Source organism: Ylistrum balloti, unplaced genomic scaffold, assembly GCF_031769215.1.
Source record: "Ylistrum balloti isolate Yb309-2 unplaced genomic scaffold, AGI_CSIRO_Ybal_v1 Utg370928, whole genome shotgun sequence".
Taxonomy (NCBI): domain Eukaryota; kingdom Metazoa; phylum Mollusca; class Bivalvia; order Pectinida; family Pectinidae; genus Ylistrum; species Ylistrum balloti.
The window spans coordinates 580,691-604,916 of record NW_026782525.1 but is presented as its reverse complement, the minus strand read 5'-3'; the positions used below and the strand labels follow the sequence as shown (position 1 = coordinate 604,916).

Here is a 24,226-nt window from a genome sequence, read left to right as displayed (position 1 = left end):
ACATTTTCAACTAAAACACCTTAATCAATTTCACAGACACCTTTCTATGGGTGGAAGTTTTAGAAAAATTGTGAATTTCATAATCAACAGGTATTGAAAAGATTTCTGAAATACTAAAAGTAGAACCAATTATTAATTGTAACATGGTAATTGATGAACACATTGTTAAATAAAAATTGGTATTAATTATGAGAAAAATCAAACAATATTTGAATTTCACCACATAAGTAGGTCTGTGTAGGACAGTAATTTTTTTCGAACAAAAAAAAAGATGATCTTGTTTGGTGATAGAAAGTTTATGCAAAATTTCATTGGATCAAGTCAAAAATGTAAAAGTCAAGTTTTCAATTTCTTAAAGTGACTGGGTAACCAGAGACAATACAAGTTTAATGGGTCAAATGACCAGAGGTAAAAATTATTGGTAAAATACCAACTTTGCTTATCTCTACTGATACATAAATTGTTAATAGGAGAAACTAACAATTATATATGATCTTGGTTAATATGGTGTTTCTATTCAGAAAAACAAGTTGCTATTTCTGATTTCAGTTTCATGAAAGTGTCACAAGAAAAAGATAAAAAAAAAAGTCTGTAGGAGTGTCAGATACGTACATCTTGAATTAAGATATCTTTCAACAGTTTTCACTTAACAGCTTTGTGGCTAAGTCTCCAAAACAAGGTGAAAAATATTGTAAACAATTTCAGTAACAATGCTGCAAATAGACTCGGATCTATGATCTATTTTGAATGTACATGCCAAATAGGAGGTAGCAAGAATGCATAAAACTCTGAATCTCTCTTGGGAGTACATTGCGATACCATACATGCATACTGTGATTGAAAGGAACAAAAACTTTGGTTGCTTGTAGCACGTGAGCTGAAAATGTACAGTGACCTGTATATATCATGCATAGGGTTTCAGTTGTATAGTCAGATGTAGAAAAAAAAATGAAAAGTTGAAAATTAACACAGACTACCTATGCACAACAGTTCAATCTGGCAATAAATTTCACAGAATAATACTTTCCTGGTAAAGGTAAATGCCCACAAAGCAAATCATTCCACTTGCACATTATTGACAGATTTTTAGACCATGAAATTAAATACATTTATACTTTATATTGTGGCAATTTGACAAATGAGTATGATCCTTGACAAGAAAGTTGCAAATCTGTACATCACTGGTCAAGTTCAATGTATGCTATTAAATGTTGCTGATCTGGATTGTAAGTGGGGAATAACACAGAGAACATGGACATAAGATTCCATCTCAGAATTGATGAAGTGAGGATATGATATGAGTGAAAGGAAGATAAACATTGAGGTCCATGATAAAATACAAGGGGAATTTCACTAGACGTTCCAGCACAGCACTTTACACTGACACTAGGATTTTGTTTATGAGAAGTTGATTTGTTACATTTGACCGTTCTATACGGACTAAAAATGACTTAAATGATTACCACATTAGGGACATATCATTGAAAAAGGTGGCACAGGGTAGACCTGTGTAGGATGGATTTTTATTGAGAATGTAAAATAAAGATTTGTCTAAAAGATAGTGCAGTAATCCTTAAATCAGGTTGTCAAACAAAAAACTATAAATCATATTAAAAATCAACATACATTAACTTTTATTTCGATAGATTTTTTCTTGTCCTCATGCAAACATAAATCACTGGTAAAGCATGGAAAGTCTAAATCAAATTTATAATAGGCTGCATATGTAAAAATATGAATTTGTCTTACCAACCAGTGCTGCTGCTTGCCACATTTACAGGTGTTTTACTGGTTCAAGTCCATATATATACTTATTTAAAAAAATACTTTCAGTGCAATTATCACATGAATAAATGCGTTGAGATTGCCTGAATTATTGCTTTTTAATTTCAGCCACAGGTTCATTGAATTTTTCAGTTTGAAAACATGAACTTCTCTTCCGTTAAAAACATTGACAGTCACTTCAACAAAATTTCACCTAAATGTGTAATGTTGCAATCTAGCACACATCCTGACCGTTTATTGTCATATCACTTCAAGCTTAACATTAACCATGATTAACATGTACAATGATATCTCATTACCTGACTCTGATGAAACATTAACAGAATCATTATTTCAATATTATTAAGTCTATTTTGGTTATCACAATCACAGTTCATCAGCACCACAGAGATGGATTACTGCTCCCTCAGTGATCGAAGGCATCCTTTAGCTACCACAGTTGTACTTCAGTACCTGAGGACGAAGTAGCTGTCGAGATCGTCCTGTAGGCGACTAGTGGTCAAGGTCCTCCTGGGACTGTCTCCAATTGCCTATACCTGTCATCGTGTTCTGTAGCAGTGTTTGGAGTTGAAGGCATCCAGTAGACAGCTAGTGAAGTTATATAATTTGACAGTATTATAGTCAATACTGCTCTATTGATCTCATCCATATCTTTCCTTGTCCTGGTCAATTTCTGCCTGTCTCTTCAGAATTTCAGCATTCTTCTTTTTTATCAGCAGTATTCTTGCATCTAGATCACTGAGGTGGCCAGGGGGTTCTAGTAACAGAAAAATAATGTTTTCAATACCAAATTATATTTGTTTTCTTCCCAAATGAAAGTTAGGTATATGACATGAAAATGTACGTGCTGTAAATTGTTCTGTATTTCAAAAGGCTTGTTAATATGCACAATACTGTGTTTCTCCATATTGGGCCAAGTTACTTTGGTCTTGGACACATGTATGACATAAATATAGTGCACTGACCAAGATTGCTTTTGGTTGATGATGCAGTATTTAATCATGGTGCCTTCAACAATTCACCAACTCAAAAACGTGAGAAGAGCTCACTGAAAACTTTTCTCTCATCTGACTTGGAGGTGAATATATCATTCTGGGAGAGGTGCAGGTATGGTTGAAGATATTAAAGAAACATTTTTAAGATCTGATTTTAACGCAAATTAACAAAATATCTGTTACTTGAGCATAGTGAGCAAAGATAGTATACATGTATACATGGAAACATTTACATCAGATATTTACACATATTTCATAGTTTTAGTAATTTCACAGTGAGGGAATGTAGGTTTATTGTATATGATTTAATGATGTTGTCACTCAGGGAACGGTTGCTTGTGAGAATAAGGATTCATCGTGTACCTATCATTTGTTGTCAATAAATACATGTAAATTTATTTATAACAAGAGTTGAGTTTTTCCCTTTGAGAAGTGTGGAATGGCTAAAAGAATATTTCCTAACCATGAAATGTCAGCTTTGACATGTTTAGAAAATGTGCATCAGTGTGAACCAAAAATACCTGTAACAGTCTGGGCTGTCTTCGGTGTCTCCTTAGCGATAATGGTCTTTTTAGGTAACTCTGAATCAGTTGTTTCCACCCTCCTGGTAACAGTCAATTCATGTCGTCGGTCATCATTGTGTCGTTGCATTTTGGCCCTCTTGTGATGAACAGGTTGCCCTAGGCGGTCATGAATGGACAACCTTTTAGGTGGTGAGGTCTCTGGACAAGCTAAGATACAGAAATGATAAAAGATATTGATAATCTTAAAGCTAATCATGCCTCTTATCTGTTCAATTTACAAACTAAGAAATTAATAACAAATTTAAAGCCCTACAATATACGTTTTCATAATCATGTTATTTTACATGAATGTTGTCTATTTACTTATTAAATAGTTTAATTGCATAACAAGTTAAGTTTGACAAGAGAATGAATGGAGGTATTCCATTTCTTTATGTGAACTAGGAGAGAAACCAAGCAAGAATGACAGAGTTATCTTCCTTGATTCATGCTGGGCTAGAGAATATGGTGATATAGTATTATGTTAAAAAAAATATCCCAAACAACAGAAAAAGGTACCAACTATAGTTGAGAAGCCTTTTTACCTTTTGATGCCTCATCCCTCCACACCACTTTAGTATGATGGTGGCCATCCAGGGCTGGTGACCTAGACCTCTCCGTCACCACTGATCTTTCCTTAAAACCTTTATTGTCAATGGTTACAGTAAAGTTCTTAGTTTTGGCATTCTCCTCTTTTGACTTCTCTTCCTCGTGCCTCTTCTTTGATTTGCTCTTTCCTTCTTTCACAAGTTGTTCATGTGACAGAGGATCCTTACTGTTGGAGGAATTTCCTTGACTATCACATGTTTTTGAAGTCACAGAGACAATACTTGTCAATAATTTTTTAGGAGGTATTTCCTTTTCAGTTTCTGCCTTTTCCTCTTCAAAATCCATGAATCTTTTCCTTCTCTGCTCTTTGCCCATGGTTTGCCCACTTAAAACTGCACTATCCTGATCTATCTTGTCTTTTTGAACAGGATGATTAGCTTTATCATTATTTTTCTGAACAAGTCTATCACTGTCATCCTTGACCTCATCTTTTTGAACAGGTCTTATATCTCTGTCAATGTCTTTCTTAATAGATTGATTACTACCTTTGTCATTATCTTTGTGTGAAGATCGACTGCTAGAACCTTTGTCACTCTCTTTCTGACCATATTGATTTCTTTTATAATTATCTTTCTGGACATTGCCACTACTAGTTCTTTTGTCATTGTCTTTTTGCACATCATGACTTCGTTTATCATAATCTTTCTGAAGAGAACGACTTCCTTTGTCATTGTCTTTCTGAAAAGTTCGACTATTTTTGTCCATCTCATACTTATTTGAATTATTTTTGTTTTCGTTGACAGCTACCTCAACCAAGCTTGACACTTTATCACCACTGCCAGGTTTTTCCCCATTGACATCTTTCAGTGATTTATATTCTGTGCTAGAATTTTTTGATGTAGAGTCAGAGCTACTCACTTTGCTCCAGTTCTGATAAGTATAATGTCCTTCCTTGGAATCCTTGGTTTTTTTGTCCACATTCCTTTCTTCCTTTCTATCTTTTTTCACAAAAGAATCTTTATATCTAAATCTATCTCTCCTGTCCCTCTCTCCTCTATCATATCTGTCATCACCTCTGTCCCTGCCTCTACCATACTTGTCTTCATGGTCATATCGACCTCTTTTGTAACGATCTTCTTTACTGGAGAAACTATTCTTACTCCGAAAGGAGTCAGTATCTTCCCTTCTGCCTGACATTCTGTCCCTATTATAATCTTCCTCTCGTTTTCTTATCCTTTCCTCTGCTTCCTTTTGTCGTTTTACCTTCTCTCTTTGTCTCCTTTCACGTTCAATATCTGCAGTTTCTCGCTCTGTCTTCCGTGAATTTTTATTCCTCCATCCCTCTTCGCTAGAATCACTGTCACTGGAGTCAGAAGACGATGTACTGCTGTCACTACTACTTGAACTACTCGATTCACTTTCTGATGAGGAATCAGCAGGTTTTTTACTTCTAGAAGATCTCTTGTGTTCCTGAATTTTTTCACTGTTCTTCCTCTGTTTTGATTCAATATCTTTCCTGCTTGAGTTTTCATCAAGCAATCTACTTTTCTTTTGCTGTGATGTTTCTTTTTTATGTTCATCTGAATTTTTACTGACTTTCTCAATTTTTTTCTGTCTGGCCTCTAACCTCTCGCGTTCTTTCTCAAACATTTCTCTGCTCTTGGCTGACTTTTTAGATTGCAATGATTTGTCATCAGAACTTTTATCTTTCCTATCAACTTTTCTACCATCCTTTCTATTTTCTGTTTTATGATCCATCCAGTCCTTGGTAGAAACTTTCTTTCTCAATGCAGCTAAATCGTGTGGAGAAGATGCACGTTTTTTATGTGGTGACCGTGATCTTGCAGAATTTCGACTTTTCTCAAATGAAGCTGATCTTGACCTCCTGTTATTTGACTTGGATCTCTCAAGAGATGATCTTGATCTGGACATAGTTCCCTTGGAGTAATCAGGTGAGCGAGTCTTTGCTGTAGCTGTCTTTGACTTATGGGAATGAATGGGTGATTTATCCTGATGACGAGATGTCTCTGGTGGGTGAGGCTGACCAGATGCTAAATGTGGTGATTTTTGTCTCTTTGAACCTGCTTCGTCTCTTAGTGTGCTCACTTTAAAATCAGTTTTATTTTCTGCTGGTTTCTCTGGCTGTACAGCATTTGGACCAAATATGTACTCTGGTCTTAACATTGAAATTTTCCCTGGGGGCCTAGCAGCAGGCTCTGAAGTTTTAGAATTTCTAGATGAAGAATATCTTTCTGGAGACGGACTTCTCCTTGATCTCCTTGGGGATTTAGACTGAGGAGATTTAGACCGGTGTGACTTGGATCGTGGAGATTTGGACTGTGGTGACTTTGATCGAGACATGGTCCTTGATATTGACTTTGTCTCAATTATAAGTCTACCACTGGAAGATGATGATTTAGAGGAATATTTCACTGTTCTGCTTTGGGAGACATTCTCACTTGATTGATCGCTGATTTTTGACTGTACACCTTTTACCTCTTTCTCCACTTTACAATGTTCCTTCTCTCTGCTAATTGTTTTAACATATTTTTCATTAGACACAGGTTTGGTATCTTCTGTGGAATGAACACTTGGGTTTGTGTTTTTTATTTCACTGCTTTCTGTTTTGGTCTGGACGGTGTCATGAACTGGTTTTATGTCTTTTTTCACATTACATACCACATCAGCACTTTTGCTGTTTTCTTCTGGAAGTTTGTTTGGGGTATCCTTCTCATTGCTGCCGGATTCTAAGCTACTGCTGCTGTCACTAGATGACACATTTTTACTATCCTCGTCATCAGAAGAAGTGGAACTATCTGAAGATTCATCTGATACACACTGTTTATCATCTTTTGTCTGCTCCTCTTCATCACTACTTTGATTATCCTCATCATCTTCAGAGTTGGATTCATATCTTGAAAATTTGTCTACAACTAGAAAAAAAAATATGTATGAAAAATTTATGAGGAATTGTTTCATTTTCAGGGAAGTGATTATTATAGTTTTAGGACAAAAAAAGGGGAAAATTGAGAAAATACCATAACTTGTTGAAGAGTTTGTACATCTTTCAGTGTTTCAAAACAGCTAATAAGCTTTTGAAGCAAAAACTTCACAGTAACAGGGCATTCCAGCCTGACTTCAATTTCTTTTATATATGCATATATATATATATATATATATATACATGCTATTTGGTTTAATTAAAGCAATGATCAAATTTCAATGAAATACAAAATTCTAAAAAAGTGAATAAAGTTTTGAAAGTAGTACATCATTTTGATAATCAGATCACTAATTAAGCAAATTAATCTTGTAAAATCAATCAGACTAATTATTGCAATTGATTTGTTGTTGTACCTCATCACTTCCAAACATGACAAAGAAAAAAAGATATGTGAGTAGAATGTACCTTTTGTTTTGCTAGAGGTTGGAGTAGAAGTTCCACTCCTGTCATCAGACCCGAGCCACTTGTCCTGGGGACGGATGATTTGTGTATCCAACTTGCTTGGCTGCTCCCTTTCCATTGGTACAGTGTGAATATGAACCAGATTACTGCTCCTGTTGTTGACTGAAGCTTGACCTCTGTCATCCCGATGTCGAGAGGAGTATGAATTGTTAGAGTAATTTTGTCTACTGTCGCTGGAGTGATGGTTGTGATCCTCATAGTAATGACCATCATCTCTGTGCTGGTAGGAAGTGTGCTTTCTATCTGTTGTCTGTACCAAGCAAAAGTAAAAACAAAAGGAAGAAGAATTAATTTACATAATTACATCCCTAGTCAGCAGAATGGAAGAAGAAATTAATTACATCACCAGTCAGTAGAAAGGAAGAAGAAATTAATTACATCACCAGTCAGCAGAAAGGAAGAAGAAATTAATTACATCACCAGTCAGCAGAAAGGAAGAAATTAATTACATCCCTAGTCAGTAGAAAGGAAGAAGAAATTAATTACATCCCTAGTCAGTAGAAAGGAAGAAGAAATTAATTACATCCCTAGTCAGTAGAAAGGAAGAAGAAATTAATTACATCCCTAGTCAGTAGAAAGGAAGAAGAAATTAATTACATCCCTAGTCAGTAGAAAGGAAGAAGAAATTAATTACATCACCAGTCAGCAGACAGGAAGAAGAAATTAACTACATCCCTAGTCAGTAGAAAGGAAGAAGAAATTAATTACATCCCTAGTCAGCAGACAGGAAGAAGAAATTAATTACATCACCAGTCAGCAGAAAGGAAGAAGAAATTAATTACATCCCTAGTCAGTAGAAAGGAAGAAGAAATTAATTAATCCCTAGCCAGTAGAAAGGAAGAAGAAATTAATTACATCACCAGTCAGCAGACAGGAAGAAGAAATTAACTACATCCCTAGTCAGTAGAAAGGAAGAAGAAATTAATTACATCCCTAGCCAGTAGAAAGGAAGAAATTAATTACATCCCTAGTCAGTAGAAAGGAAGAAGAAATTAATTACATCCCTAGTCAGCAGACAGGAAGAAGAAATTAATTACATCCCTAGCCAGTAGAAAGGAAGAAGAAATTAATTACATCTCTAGTCAGCAGACAGGAAGAAGAAATTAATTACATCCCTAGTCAGTAGAAAGGAAGAAGAAATTAATTACATCCCTAGTCAGTAGAAAGGAAGAAGAAATTAATTACATCCCTAGTCAGTAGAAAGGAAGAAGAAATTAATTACATCCCTAGTCAGCAGACAGGAAGAAGAAATTAATTACATCACCAGTCAGCAGAAAGGAAGAAGAAATTAATTACATCACCAGTCAGAAAGAAAGAAAGAAGAAATATATTACATCACAAGTCAGAAAGAAAGAAAGAGACTAAAACAAAGAAAGAAGGACTTATTTACAAATTACATCACTAGTCAATCTTCTGTGTCAACAAACATACATTAATATATTATTAAGTACCAAACCATCTTTACACTCACAGATAATGTATTGTCACTTCTAGATTTCTTGGAAAGTAATGCTGCCTTTCTGAGAGCTGTTAATTCATCATCCTCATCTGATGGTTCACCTTCATCTTGTGAAGACCGTGTCCTGTTCTGTAATTACAAACGTAAGCTATATTGATAATACAGGTCTTGCACTGAATGCTCCATACCATTCAAACAATACACGGAACAATTTTAAAACAAACAATACTCTGTAATAGATTTGCTGTTATAACAATGGAGTGAGTATTTTATTATCCTATACAAAACTGTATCACCAAACAAAATCATAACAGTATTCTATTAACCAGTAGTGTTCCAACTAAACCAATTTTTAAACAATTAATTATTTGTTGCCTTCTTAATCAATCATAAAACACTAATTCAATAAAGAGTTGAATATTTACTGGGAAGATCCATACAATACACCCATACTTGCCAAAGATTATAATTGCTAGCTTACCGTCTTCATGGATGCCAAAACAGCATTCCTCAGTGCTACCAAGTCCTCCTGAGAACAGAAATTACTCTGTACATCACTTTCATGCTATGTATTTCATACATGTTCAATTATTACAGATCATACAAGTTGAGAGTACGCTGTAAGTAACCCCACAAGCTTCGACTAGCAAGGATTTCTCTTTAGCTTTATGGTAGACATTTGTATCAGCCTTTAGCATGAGAGGCTGATGGTTCAAGCTCCAGTTGGGGCAAGGCTTTTTTTATTTCTTATTCCTATCAAGAGTTACTTTTATGTAAAAGCTGCCCACTGGCAGCTAATGAGAATTTCTCTTTAACCTAGAAGAAGGCTATCTGCCCTGAGTGTTCAATTCTTAGACTGAACCAAAGTAGGGGTATGACATTTTTATTCTATATTTTTATTACATCGAAGTTCATCACAACAACTTTAACTTGTTATCATTTAACACATAACTAGTTTTATCGATGTTATAATTAAGGATTGAATCATGTTATATTGAGGTTTATGGGGGGATGAACCTCAGTAGGTCTTGGGACAAATTTTATGAACTGCTTGTCCCAAGACCTATTGGGGTTCATCCCCCATAAACCTCAACATAGCATGATTCAATCCTTATATTTATATCTACATATTTTGTATAGTTTAACCATTCCTGCAAGATTTGGATGAATAGGGACTACCATGGAACTTACCGAAGTGTACGTCATCACTCTTCGTCTAAATATAGTTGTTATATTCAGAATAATAACACAAAAACAAAATTGAATCGTTTTAAGCAAAAATAATTTTAAATGAATTTTATTTCATGAAAAAGTATCGACTTTGTAAACGAATAAATTATATAGTCTGATACTCCACGGAGCAATTTCAGGTTAGCGACAGTAAAAAGGTTGTATTGAAAAACAACATGGCAGTCTTTTGCACTCTCGAAATGGAAGGAGCAGTGATTAAAGGCCGAGTTCAACAGGAATCCAGCCATTAGTATTATGACAGTTTATTATGAATCATTAAATACATTTTTTTCAATAATTAAAGATTATTTTAATGTGATATATTTTTTTAACAAAATCACATCTGTAGAAGTGAAGAAATGCAAGGGAGACAACCCCAACTTTAGAATGAAAAATTCATACACCAACTTAGGAGTACATTGAAAAATGACTTGAGTAAACTTTCGTAGGTTCATTGAGTCCGAGTTTAGTGGAAATATAAATATTACCCATTACATTAATTTTGTAATGTCCACACATATAATAATACTTAGAGGAGCTTTGATTGGCTGAAGGTTCTCTTAACTGTTAAGTCACCAAGGTAAGAGATATGTAGCTCAAGTGAGAAAACTGTCATTTTGAAATTGCATATCAAGTTTAAGAAAACAGTATTTTTACAATTCCTTACTAAAACATTGAAGTTATGTGATAAACAGAATATTACATATGTTTCCATTTAATAAAGAAACTGAAATTTATGAAATTTTTCATTTCATCTTCCAATAAAGCTAGGCTTGCTAAATAAATCCTTTTAAGACTGGTTTCTTCAATTATACATATGAATCACACCAGGTTCTCTATATATGATTAATTATGAACAATCAAAACATGGTTTGTCACTTGGGGTAAACTTACAGTACGGATATTGAAGAAACTGTAAAATACCAGATAGTATTGTCAAACCTTTACATGATATACTGAGATTATTTAAAAGATCCTGCATTCAATTTCTATTCCATATCTATTAAATGAATCAAAGAATTTTTCATTTTCATAAGAGTTTCCACATCATTTGATCTTCATGAAGACATCATCAATGATGCATTCAGCAAGTTAGTGACATCATATCATTGTTTTCTCCTTTAGTCTACATGTATCCTGAATCATTTTATACACAAAATATTACACAAGTATACACACTGAATAATATGGCAAAAGATAAAAGCTAAAAATAATAAGAAACTGTAATACATGGCATTATCCCCTCCACCAAGCTGTTGATATGAACATTCAATCAGACAGTAAGTTGATATTTTGATGTTGTATTTCTGCATCTTTCATTGTTGATGTTTATATATATGGAGATCAGCTGAACAATTTTCAAGTTGTAGTCCAATAAAGGACTTAAAAAGAAGATTTATTTACATCACTGATCCACTGTAATGGAGAAAATATATATCAAAAATGAAATCTTGCCAATATCAAAAGGAACAACAAGAGCTAGCCTGACATTCCAGTTCTGACAACATCACATATTTTTTGTATTGTGTCCAGGCCACTACAAGTCTTATATGTATATCAAATTTCACACAGAGTTTGCTAGATAATTATGTAACATAATCTGTATGCTATTCAGTGAACCTGTCAGTGTTATATTTCTACATAAATGTCATTTGTGTGATATTCCCTGGAACATTTTATTTTGTAGCCCCAGTCAGAGACTGATTCAATATCATATAGATTATGACTTTACGTCATGAATTGAAAATGGTCAAAACAAAATGGCCACTTGTTTCATATCGTTCTTCACACTTTGACTTCCAAACCTGTCTAAATGCAACTTTTCTGAGTTACGCTATGAAAAATTACTTAAATTTGTTTTCATTTCATTCAAAATTTTATGAACAGGCGTTTTGATCAGTGTGGCATGCATGTAAAAATGAGGATTTCTTTAGGCCGCTTAATTAATTCCCTCACTTTTCAAAGAGATGAAGTTCAGTGTTTCATTGACTTCGGACTGATATGTAAAAAGTCCAAAGAACGTCACAATAATCCGGACTGCTCTTCATATACAGCACACATGACCAGATCAGTGTACATATCAATTTTTCTATTACTTCCGTAGAATTATAGGGTGAGATATTGGTGTCAACAACTGTTACTTCTTATGCAAGCCCATATGTTACAAACAGATACTCGCTATTGTTGTCTTTTCATCACAGCTGTCCACGCCTGCACATCATCATTTATCATACATACTTAGCAAGTAATCATAGCATCTGAATATGCATATGTGCTGTCATATTGGTAAGAAAACTTAGTTTTATGTTTTCTAAAAGAAGTTTTGAGGTGACGAACTACACTACGTTGACTTTTGGACACACAGAGTGTAAAGAAAGTCAGCGACAACTCACAAACAAACGTGTTTTAAAAATATATAAACAGATGTTTGCACATTGAAATGTGCAGTGCCATTGTTTTGAATTATACACAACACATCCATTTGCATACACAACTAATTGTTGCTACACTGAGACAAATATGCAAGCTTTTTTTGAATGCATAGCTTAAACATTTCACTTGGTATCTAAAGTAGATTTACCTCATCTTCGGACGCCATCTTTAATGATTTGCTTTCTCTACGTGATGAATACACGTGGTTTGATTTGTTCCCGATAGCCTGAAATGTTAGTCGCAATCTGAAACAAAGTGATTCGACGCTAAGCAGACACAGGCGTTTTATTTTATTTATTTCAGTTTCACTGTATTTATAGTAAAACCTCAATCGTAAAGCAATTTCGAAAGCATAGTGTTTTTTCCTTTTCTTAATTCAAACTGAAATTCAGTAAAATTAGGGCAAAATATGAACAAAAGAAAGATTGATGAGATTCCTGAAAAGGTACAAGAATAATAAGACCAGGTGTTCTGAAAGAGTAAGGATCTTCTGCTTCATCGACGACACCCACAATGTAAACCTTGGTTCATCCAGTTAAGTAATGTTACATTCTCAAATGATAATTATGTATACAACAACAGAACCAAACAGGCAAAGTAAGAAGCATCTACCATGTCCAGCTTCATATCACACAAAGAAATCCAACATTTCTCAATGAGATCACTATGACTACCATAAAACTTTTATTAAAAGAATGATGAAAATTGAATGAAAATATTGTTTAAGATAATTTTACTAGGCCTATTCTGACCAGTCTCAAAAACGATTTGGGCAAATGATTAAACAGAAAGATATGCCAACATAAAGAATTAGAAAAAAATATCCCTCCAATATCTTCTGTTATAACATAACACTACAGTCCTTACATTGAAACTATAGTGTAACATTAAAGCAAACATAACACTACAGTCCTTACACTGAAAACTACAGTGTAACATCACAGCAAACATAACACTACAGTCCTTACACTGAAAAATACAGTGTAACATCACAGCAAACATAACACTACAGTCCTCATACTGAAAACTATAGTGTAACATCACAGCAAGCATAACACTACAGTCCTTACATCAAAACTACAGTGTAACATCACAGCAAACATAACACTACAGTCCTTACATCAAAACTACAGTGTCACCTCACAGCAAACATAACACTACAGTCCTTACATCAAAACTACAGTGTCACCTCACAGCAAACATAACACTACAGTCCTTACATTGAAAACTACAGTGTAACATCACAGCAAACATAACACTACAGTCCTCATACTGAAAACTACAGTGTAACATCACAGCAAACATAACACTACAGTCCTTACACTGAAAACTACAGTGTCACCTCACAGCAAACATAACACTACAGTCCTTACATTGAAACTACATTGTAACATCACAGCAAACATAACACTACAGTCCTTACACTGAAAACTACAGTGTAACATCACAGCAAACATAACACTACAGTCCTTACACTGAAAACTACAGTGTAACATCACAGCAAACATAACACTACAGTCCTTACACTGAAAACTACAGTGTAACATCACAGCAAACATAACACTACAGTCCTTACATTGAAACTACATTGTAACATCACAGCAAACATAACACTACAGTCCTTACACTGAAAACTACAGTGTCACATCACAGCAAGCATAACACTACAGTCCTTACATCAAAACTACAGTGTCACCTCACAGCAAACATAACACTACAGTCCTTACACTGAAAACTACAGTGTAACATCACAGCAAACATAACACTACAGTCCTTACATTGAAAACTACAGTGTAACATCACAGCAAACATAACACTACAGTCCTTACACTGAAAACTACAGTGTCACATCACAGCAAACATAACACTACAGTCCTTACATCAAAACTACAGTGTCACCTCACAGCAAACATAACACTACAGTCCTTACATCAATACTACAGTGTAACATCACAGCAAACATAACACTACAGTCCTTACACTGAAAACTACAGTGTCACCTCACAGCAAACATAACACTACAGTCCTTACACTGAAAACTACAGTGTCACCTCACAGCAAACATAACACTACAGTCCTTACACTGAAAACTACAGTGTCACATCACAGCAAACATAACACTACAGTCCTTACACTGAAAACTACAATGTCACCTCACAGCAAACATAACACTACAGTCCTTACACTGAAAACTACAGTGTCACATCACAGCAAACATAACACTACAGTCCTTACACTGAAAACTACAGTGTCACCTCACAGCAAACATAACACTACAGTCCTTACATCAATACTACAGTGTAACATCACAGCAAACATAACACTACAGTCCTTACACTGAAAACTACAGTGTCACCTCACAGCAAACATAACACTACAGTCCTTACATCAAAACTACAGTGTCACCTCACAGCAAGCATAACACTACAGTCCTTACATCAATACTACAGTATAACATCACAGCAAGCATAACACTACAGTCCTTACATCAATACTACAGTGTAACATCACAGCAAACATGACACTACAGTCCTGACATTGAAAACTACAGTGTAACATCACAGCAAACATAACACTACAGTCCTTACATTGAAAACTACAGTGTCACCTCACAGCAAACATAACACTACAGTCCTTACATCAATACTACAGTGTAACATCACAGCAAACATAACACTACAGTCCTTACACTGAAAACTACAGTGTCACCTCACAGCAAACATAACACTACAGTCCTTACACTGAAAACTACAGTGTCACCTCACAGCAAACATAACACTACAGTCCTTACACTGAAAACTACAGTGTCACATCACAGCAAACATAACACTACAGTCCTTACACTGAAAACTACAGTGTCACCTCACAGCAAACATAACACTACAGTCCTTACACTGAAAACTACAGTGTCACATCACAGCAAACATAACACTACAGTCCTTACACTGAAAACTACAGTGTCACCTCACAGCAAACATAACACTACAGTCCTTACATCAATACTACAGTGTAACATCACAGCAAACATAACACTACAGTCCTTACACTGAAAACTACAGTGTCACCTCACAGCAAACATAACACTACAGTCCTTACATCAAAACTACAGTGTCACCTCACAGCAAACATAACACTACAGTCCTTACATCAATACTACAGTATAACATCACAGCAAGCATAACACTACAGTCCTTACATCAATACTACAGTGTAACATCACAGCAAACATAACACTACAGTCCTCACACTGAAAACTACAGTGTCACCTCACAGCAAGCATAACACTACAGTCCTTACATCAATACTACAGTGTAACATCACAGCAAACATGACACTACAGTCCTTACATCAATACTACAGTATAACATCACAGCAAGCATAACACTACAGTCCTTACATCAATACTACAGTGTAACATCACAGCAAACATAACACTGCAGTCCTTACATCAAAACTACAGTGTAACATCACAGCAAACATAACACTACAGTCCTTACATCAAAACTACAGTGTAACATCACAGCAAACATAACACTACAGTCCTCACACTGAAAACTACAGTGTCACCTCACAGCAAACATAACACTACAGTCCTTACATCAAAACTACAGTATAACATCACAGCAAACATAACACTACAGTCCTTACATCAAAACTACAGTGTAACATCACAGCAAACATAACACTACAGTCCTTACATTGAAACCTACACTTCAGCATAACTACGATTCAACATTGAATGTAATAACACAACAGTTGTAACATTTAAAATTATAGTTCAACAACTGAGTTAAAAATGAAATATCTGTATTCTATTGAAAAACCAGAATTCAACACAATGCTAACCGATGAATAAACACTGCAGTCAAGCTGTTCACAGGAACCGTTACTATCACACATCTATCTGGCCTTAGTTTCATAAATGTTTCATCAGGAAAGCATTATTGCCTTCATAAATTCATAACGAACATTTTCTTTTAATATTGTCATACTTTCCTATAGGAAATGTTCTGAAAACTTCAGCAAGGGGTAGTGATATATTTATAGATGATAAATCTTGCCAAGTTTTTAAAAGGTCAGTTAAATAGTGAAAGGCTTTACTTCTTCCTCTGACCAATGGCCCAAAGTGGGCCTAAACAGTCATCTGACTAACCTCAATCAAACTTAAACAGCAAAGAGCTTTAACTCGCTAAGTTACATCATATTTACCATGTCAACATGTTCACAAGGTTCATGGTTATGAAACTACTAAGGACCATAACTCTGTAAAGTACAATCAAATCAATCTAGTCATACTCCTTCAAGATCTTATTGATGTATGGCTGCATACCAAGTTTCATCAAAATTGTTCTTTATTTTCTCAAATCATTGTGTTCACAAGGTCCATGGTGATAAAACTGCAAAGAGTCATAACTATAAATTACAATCAAATTTATCCCATTATCAAACACTTCCAAGATCTTATTAATGTATGGCTGTAAACAAAGTTTCATCAAAATCTGTAAATATTTTCGGAAGTTACATGAACTGTGTTCACAAGAAGCACAAAGACAGACAAACAACAGTCACTATAGGTTACCTTGACCTATGCTCGTGTGACCTAAAAACTGTTAAATAGAAATACTGTTATGGTTTAAAATTGTGGGTCAGTAACTCTTCTAAATGCAGTCAAATCAAATGGCCATTCAGGAAAACACAACTTCATGTCATAGTGATTAATGCTCAGAGTCTGAAAACCATCAATTTAAAACTGTAGGAGGAGACCTTCAGACCAGCAAAATGTAATGGCAGAAGAACAGACATTATACAGTCCATATCATACAGCCCATTAAATTCTTAGAAAGTCATATAATTTGTAAAAATAACAACCCAATTCATGATATTTCATTTTTATTGTTACAAAAATAACAAGTCTCACATTCTCTGTAAAATAACATTAAATGGTATTCTGGTACGAATACAATTTCAAGTTTATTCATGGACAAAATATTTTGAAACATACTAATGCATTTAATATTAAATCAATTTTGATGGTAATTAATTTAATTAGGCCATCAAACTATGTTGACAATTTAATAAGGCCATCTAATAGCAGTATTTAAATAACCTGAAGTCCTGTACCATCAAAATACAGATTAAGTTTATAATCATTTCATAAACAATTGATCTCTTATATAGTACTTACAGAAAATTGTAAATGAACATAGTGATGAAAGACGACAGGTATGTCATTCACAACATGCAGAATTGATAAAATGAAGAAGTAGACATTGAAAAGTCAAAGATTGTCCTTCTTTACAATAAATTTGCTCCTATTTCAAAGATGTCTCTTCCCGGGAAATCACCAAAGTACAAGTGTCTTGTGAACAAAAACCTCCCACTCCACCTAATTTACTGCAGATGCTGAACAAGGTATTAATTAAGCATGCTACTATTTTTCTACTATTATTACATGTTATAAGAAACAGAAGTCCATCCATTCCTTATAATGGGGTCAATATTCAAATCTTGTGATTCTTTGCAAAGACACGTCTTTTAAAGACAGAATTTTAAATTATCACTCCAGGTTCCAAATAAAAAAAAATTAATTCATGTACTTCCTTAACTTTTTCTTTGCATATACATGTATAAGTCTATTTAAAATTACTAAATCATAATTTATGTGTAAAGTTAATTCCAAAAATTATACAGAATAAATTTGATGACTCCCTCCATGTTTGTCGCAACAGGTTGTGTAATTTGGACACACTGTGAAGCTGTATAACCAGGCTAACCATGCATTATTATGTGTTTCTGGAAACAAGCAGTTCAGGATCATCCTCAAGAATAGAATGTGTCCTGGGGTGACTGTATACCATGTAGTAGGTCTTGTTTCTTATACCCGTCAGTTATTCTTCATGCTGCTTAAGCCTCATGGTCTTGTGCCACTGAGTTGTTCAACTCATGACCATTTGGTCTTGCCACAAACAGTTTAAATCCATGAGGTTTATTCCTCCATTTGTAATGCAAAAGTCAAATCTCACTCAATACTGTATCATTGTGCATTTATACTAAGAAAAGCTAGATGACCTTTTGGACATTTGTTAGCGTAATGACCTTTCTCTCCACACTGAAATGAGAAAAAATATAAAGGCAAAGCTTAAACACTTCTATTTAATCAATCAAAACTAAATTATGATAATAAATACAAACTGAAATTGTAATATGGAATTCTATGGATTTTATCATTAATGTTATTTTAATGACACTACAGAAATTCCATTGCTTAAAGTACTACTGATACGTTACTGTAATTTTCGTTCTCTACTGTTAAATCAGACACATGTGTACACAGGAGAAAACCTACTTTGAAACATGTGACTTGATCTAGAGGTCGCCTAGGATCATTGCCTTCCCCTCGTTCCGGGTGAACATGAGGATCTGAGTGTTGTGTCTGTACATTGATTGGTCTTCCAACCGGTGAGGCGTGTAACACAGTTGGCTGAAAAATTAGCTATATAGTATCAAAACATGCCAGTCACAAAATATATGAAATACACTTTGGAGATATTATTACAAAATGAGGGCATGCTGACCAGACATAGATATTTTCATTTAAACTTACTGAAAAGCATAAAATAAAAGGACTCATCTGAAACATACAGGTTTACAGAACCTGTTGATTGAAATATCTAAAGTAAATAATAATGATACCACTGAAACTAGTTATAAACAAGTGGATGAGGAATTATCATATACATTTGTAGTTATAATTATATATCTCATAGTTATCTCCCTATATAACAGGTACGTGAATTAGCAGACTTGTTAAATAAACCTTATTTATTTTATAACAATTGCGAAACAAGTCATCTACTTATGTAAATCATTCTTGTTGGCATAGATAGAAGCAAACGCGGGGTCTTACTTGTTTTCCAAGCATACAACTGTCAACTATGTTTCTCTATGATCTAATTATATTTAATGATGTTATCCTGTTAAATGTCTTAACCAATCTATTTGTAATATGTGATGATCCAATCTCATTTGCTTTAGACATGTCCATTTCTGCAGAATGTATGTACTGACCAGTCACTTTGCTTACCCGGTAATTTTGATAATACAATAAGATACTACTTTCTTTTATTACTTTATTTCCACTTACTAAGAACAGGCTTAAGTTATTTTTAAGTATGTGATATAAGTATAACAACAGAAAATTTCTGGTAAAACAATGCTATACAGAAGATCTTGTTAACAGAAATCTTTCAAGTTTAACATGAATATCAAAACTTACATCACTTCATACATGTTGCTGATTTATGGTGGTGTCAATTTCAATTTGTTTTCTTTTTGTAAACCTTACAGTGTTACTCACCTTGCCCTCTCCACTCTTGCCCTTGGGACAGCTGATAGCTTTGTGACCTGTCTCACCACACATATGACAAACAATGGTGGCTTTCTTGGCTTGTGTTGTCGGATCATATGTTGGCAAGTCAAAGTTAGGACTAGAATCAGATGTAAGTTACAGTTTATAAATACTTGGTAAAACAATGGGGTAATGGATTACAATATAGATACACAGAAACTATTGTATATGTTATATCACAATTATTTCTATTTACTTGAGTAAATCATGAATTGCAGAAATTTTATTGAATACTCAAAACATAAGAATAAAAGAAAATATTTTTGTGATTTAAACAATTTCTGCATTTGTTAAGATACTTACTGCATAAATTTACACTTTGGTCCATCCAAACAGAAGCCCTGTAAGTAACACTGACATAATACTCTACGTACATGGCGGTTTTTACACTTTGGACCTGTAAAATATATCATATTCTTTAATTAAATATTAAGAGAGAAATACCACTACAGCTATACATCACTGATTTCCTGTGGTAATATAAAGTTTGTTTGTCAAATGAAACCTATGAGATTCTAAATGGTTTATACAACAGAGTATAACTTAGGTTTGAGTCATTTAAACAGGCAATCAACGTGGATACAGCAATGATGTAGATCTCTTCATGCCACACACATCCTATTGTTGTTTTTTTTTATTTTTTTATAATAGTGCATTGATCCAATATGGATTTCAAATTAGGTAATGAAATGCATGCCTGTTTTCATCATAAAAATTCTAAATGCCTTTATTTGAAGGCACCCTGTTATTACTATGTTGAGTCAGTATAATACAAGTGTCCTCAAAAGTGACACACTCTCACTCAAGAACACTGTGACACTTCACTGCCCTCCAAAGAAGTAACTAGTAGATTTTAGACTCACCATGTCGACAGAAGCCTCGATCGTACCATGGACAATCTTTAATTTTAGCTGAAGGGTCTATATGTAGAAATGGGCATTCTTTGTTATTACATTCACCTGAAAAGAAAATATACCAACATACATAACATATCTTCAATCATTATGACCAAAGAATGACATTTGGTGTTAGCAACAGTAAAATTCCAAAATATTGTTTTACTGGTTTAATACCTAGTCTTGGAATTTAATTTCTTCTTTGTATAAGAAAAATAACAAATTCATTCATCCATTCCTTGACACATTACAAACCTTTGTTAGTGTATTTTGTTGTGTTGTTTAACATTTTACATACTAATGTATGTACATAAATGTACCAAGCAGTGTATCTTTAAATATCAATGCTTCATTTTCAACTAAAAAACGACATATTCTATTTCCATTATAATTTCTAAGGTAATTATTACTGGTTAATCCAGTGAGTCATATAACCATTTAATACAGAAAATGGTTATTTTTCATTAAAGTAAAAGCCATCAACATTTAAAATATCAACATACATAGTCTTACCATACACTAACATTTTCTTTGAACCAAAACAATACAAAATATTTACCAAACTTTGAAAAAAAGTAGCATTCTGGCATCTTTGATAAATCATATTCATGTAGAAACTCGCAGTCATCTCCCTTTTTACAGAGTCCTCTCAACCAATGTTTACACACAACAGTTCTGTCCCCTTTGATGTGTCGATAGGGACATGCTGTCCCCTTGCTGCAGATGTTGCTGAGATAAAATGTACAAATAGCTGCACCAGATTCTGAAGTAAAAAGCAGTACCTCATCACCATAAATCAATTGCATTCACTAACTTAGCTTTACGTATGCTTTGTTACAACGTGTTTTTATAACCACGGACTTATATACGTGTTATAACTGACTCAAATTACTATACTAAGTTCAAAACATCTAGACTATCAGATTAAGCACAATTGAAGCTATTCTTCATCTTAGGATAAATACTAATCTCCATTGCCCGTCATAATAAGTTGTCTTAGTATTGCTAAACAGTTGTCATGAAACTTATCAACAAGATTCAAATGGTATGTCGTTTACTGTTGAAATATTTTCTAGGAAAATATTCTGTATTACCTCCCTTTAGATAAAATTTTAACTTTGAAACCTCCCGAAACGTCAGGTTTTTTCATTTTCAAAAGACAAACGTCTTTTTGACGGTAAATCTATTTTCAGATAACAGCGGGAAAAAATCAAACTCCACTCTAATTTCGATACTTTGTAATATTATGCTGTTGCATTGATAAGAAAGTAACAGTTGATGAAAATTAAGATGTAAACCGACTGCCGTATCTGATCTCTTACATTATCGTAACTATATGTCAATGGTTTAAAACCTCATTATTTATTTATTTAACATCGTTCATTATTATTATTATTTCTTCTGTCTTCTGTTCATTTTGAGATGTGTCAATCCGAAACAAATAAAATACATGACATATATAAAAGCTTTTACGTACTATCCATCCCCGGAAACGGCAGTGGCTGTGACCCAAGTTGCTGCTCAAGTGCAAGTTCAATGTCAAACCGCATATGGGTGACGGAAGCGACGATTTCTTGCATCTTGATATTATTATATATCTCGATTCCCGTCAATTTTCCTAGAGACTCGACTCTCGTGGATCCTTTGAGCGTCTCACTGATGCTGAATACCATAAATATCTGGGTCGGTAACACGCTAGGTAGTAAGCTGCGAGACAGTGTTTCGAACTCTGTGCGTATTTATTATGAATTTGTGAAAATATTTCGCTAGAAGAGTCAAACTTTTCAGCAAATCAACAACAAAAAATCCGAAAGCTCCTTTAGCCTTTTAAATATATATTTTAACCCATAGAGTGCAGAAGAAATCTAGTTATGCAAGCTTCGTGAAGTGAATATTGTAATCCGTCAATAACTTGAATTATGTATATATATATATATATATATATATATATATATATATGTGTATATATATCGATAAACCCTAACTGTGTTTCCCCTCTCTTTTAACTTGAAAATATTGCATTTTAAAAGTGAAATGCATCCTTAAAATCTGACACCGCTAAAATGCAGTGAACTTTTTCTCCTTACTAAATAGCGGGAAGAGAGATAACTCTTACAAATATTAAATGCGATCGCTTCGTTCTGGTTGTATTTTGCCTTGGCTCGTTTGGTTTTGAGTTTGAATTAAAAGCAAAGTACCGCCAGAGACGTATATAACACATGTGTTATATATGTCTCTGGTACCGCTTACATTGCCAGTCTTGATACCATTGGTGACGGGCCAAATATCACTTTATATAAGGAGAATTGAAATGTTCACATCAAGACATCCTAACTGGTATATCAATATCTGAAATAATAGAACTGAGTTATGTATCAGTGGACACGTAACAGTGTCGAGATGATTAAGTTGTTATATTGATTGTCAAATTCTGTTGGATATGAAATATACATACATATTTAGAACATTAAACTGAATTGGTTATATAATGATTACTGTATATCAGAGACTCTGTGTATATTATCCGTAAATCTCGCGTTACGTTTTGCCTGCCAATATGTACTGGTATGCGTGTACCGGGCACAGCGTGAGAACGTCTCTTTGTTTGTGCTTTGTACGTACGTACAGTATGTATGTGTGCTTGTACGTAAGTTGTGGTCAGTTACGGACTGGACATGTGACACTTGACAGACTTTGACGAAGTTGTTAGATCGGTTGAAAGTTTCTGTCTCGTGGATTTTTTTATTGTCTTTAGTACTTCGGTACGTTTGAATTCTATCTCTCCGAGTGAACGGTTGGATTCTTTTGTCAGTAACACTGTCTCTGTATTTTTCTGGCATTTTCACCAGCTGTTGTGGTCAGCTCCTTGACTTAATTATGTGGTGTCATCTGCGCTGTCGTATGTAGCATAAATACACGATACGTGTCGTAAGTGAACTTTTATATCTTTAGTGTAATTGGTCAATATGATTATCACTGTATCTGTAAAGTGATGCTATTTTCACTTATTTGTTAAAGTTATGATTTGTTGAGGTTTGAATTGTCAGTAGATATTATATGTGTGTGAGAGTTTGCTTTTGTTTTATCCTATATGTTTCAGAATGCCTCTCTTTTAATAAAAGTAAAACATCGAACCCAGCGACTTTGTTATTACCATACCGCTACAGACAGGACTGTGGATGTATGGGTTACAAGGACGCCCTTGACACGATCCCTCACAACCGATTGTTGAGCAAGCTAAAATCTTACCAATTTTCAGACCAGATGCTACAAATGGATAAGCAGTTTCCTTAAAACAAAGAAAACATTCAGATTGGTCAACTGTGATGTCTGGGATCCCACAAGGGACAGTTCCTGGACCCATTATCTTCTTGATCTATCTGATCTCACGGGTCAAAACGCTCCTATTCACGAATGGAATTACAGAGAAGGAGGGAGACAA

General features: G+C 34.3%; 2 protein-coding genes across 2 annotated transcripts; both read right to left on the bottom strand.

Annotated features, from left to right (window-relative positions):
- Window positions 1–1,610: 1,610 nt before the first annotated feature.
- LOC132559505 (uncharacterized protein DDB_G0283697-like) lies at window positions 1,611–9,342 on the bottom strand. Its single transcript, XM_060224132.1, has 6 exons — window positions 9,299–9,342; window positions 8,830–8,946; window positions 7,302–7,608; window positions 3,889–6,825; window positions 3,302–3,511; window positions 1,611–2,542 (listed from the first exon to the last, which is right to left on the bottom strand). Exons 1-6 carry the CDS (start codon window positions 9,305–9,307, stop codon window positions 2,427–2,429), a joined length of 3,696 nt encoding a protein of 1,231 aa, XP_060080115.1. The 5' UTR covers window positions 9,308–9,342; the 3' UTR covers window positions 1,611–2,426.
- An 8,015-nt stretch (window positions 9,343–17,357) lies between these two features.
- On the bottom strand, window positions 17,358–22,385 carry LOC132559514 (cleavage and polyadenylation specificity factor subunit 4-like). Its single transcript, XM_060224142.1, has 7 exons — window positions 22,262–22,385; window positions 21,344–21,547; window positions 20,752–20,847; window positions 20,192–20,285; window positions 19,838–19,967; window positions 18,827–18,961; window positions 17,358–18,589 (listed from the first exon to the last, which is right to left on the bottom strand). Exons 1-7 carry the CDS (start codon window positions 22,362–22,364, stop codon window positions 18,515–18,517), a joined length of 837 nt encoding a protein of 278 aa, XP_060080125.1. The 5' UTR covers window positions 22,365–22,385; the 3' UTR covers window positions 17,358–18,514.
- Between the last annotated feature and the right edge of the window lie 1,841 nt (window positions 22,386–24,226).

Coding starts and splice junctions, on each gene's coding strand:
- LOC132559505 (XM_060224132.1), bottom strand. Junction 3,512..3,888: donor GAGGGATGAGGCATCAAAAG/GTAAAAAGGCTT, acceptor TCTGTATCTTAG/CTTGTCCAGAGACCTCACCA. Junction 2,543..3,301: donor GACAGCCCAGACTGTTACAG/GTATTTTTGGTT, acceptor TTCTGTTACTAG/AACCCCCTGGCCACCTCAGT.
- LOC132559514 (XM_060224142.1), bottom strand. CDS start 22,364: ATGCAAGAAATCGTCGCTTCCGTCACCCATATGCGGTTTGACATTGAA. Junction 21,548..22,261: donor GCCGTTTCCGGGGATGGATA/GTACGTAAAAGC, acceptor TTTTTACTTCAG/AATCTGGTGCAGCTATTTGT. Junction 18,962..19,837: donor GCAAGAGTGGAGAGGGCAAG/GTGAGTAACACT, acceptor CTAATTTTTCAG/CCAACTGTGTTACACGCCTC.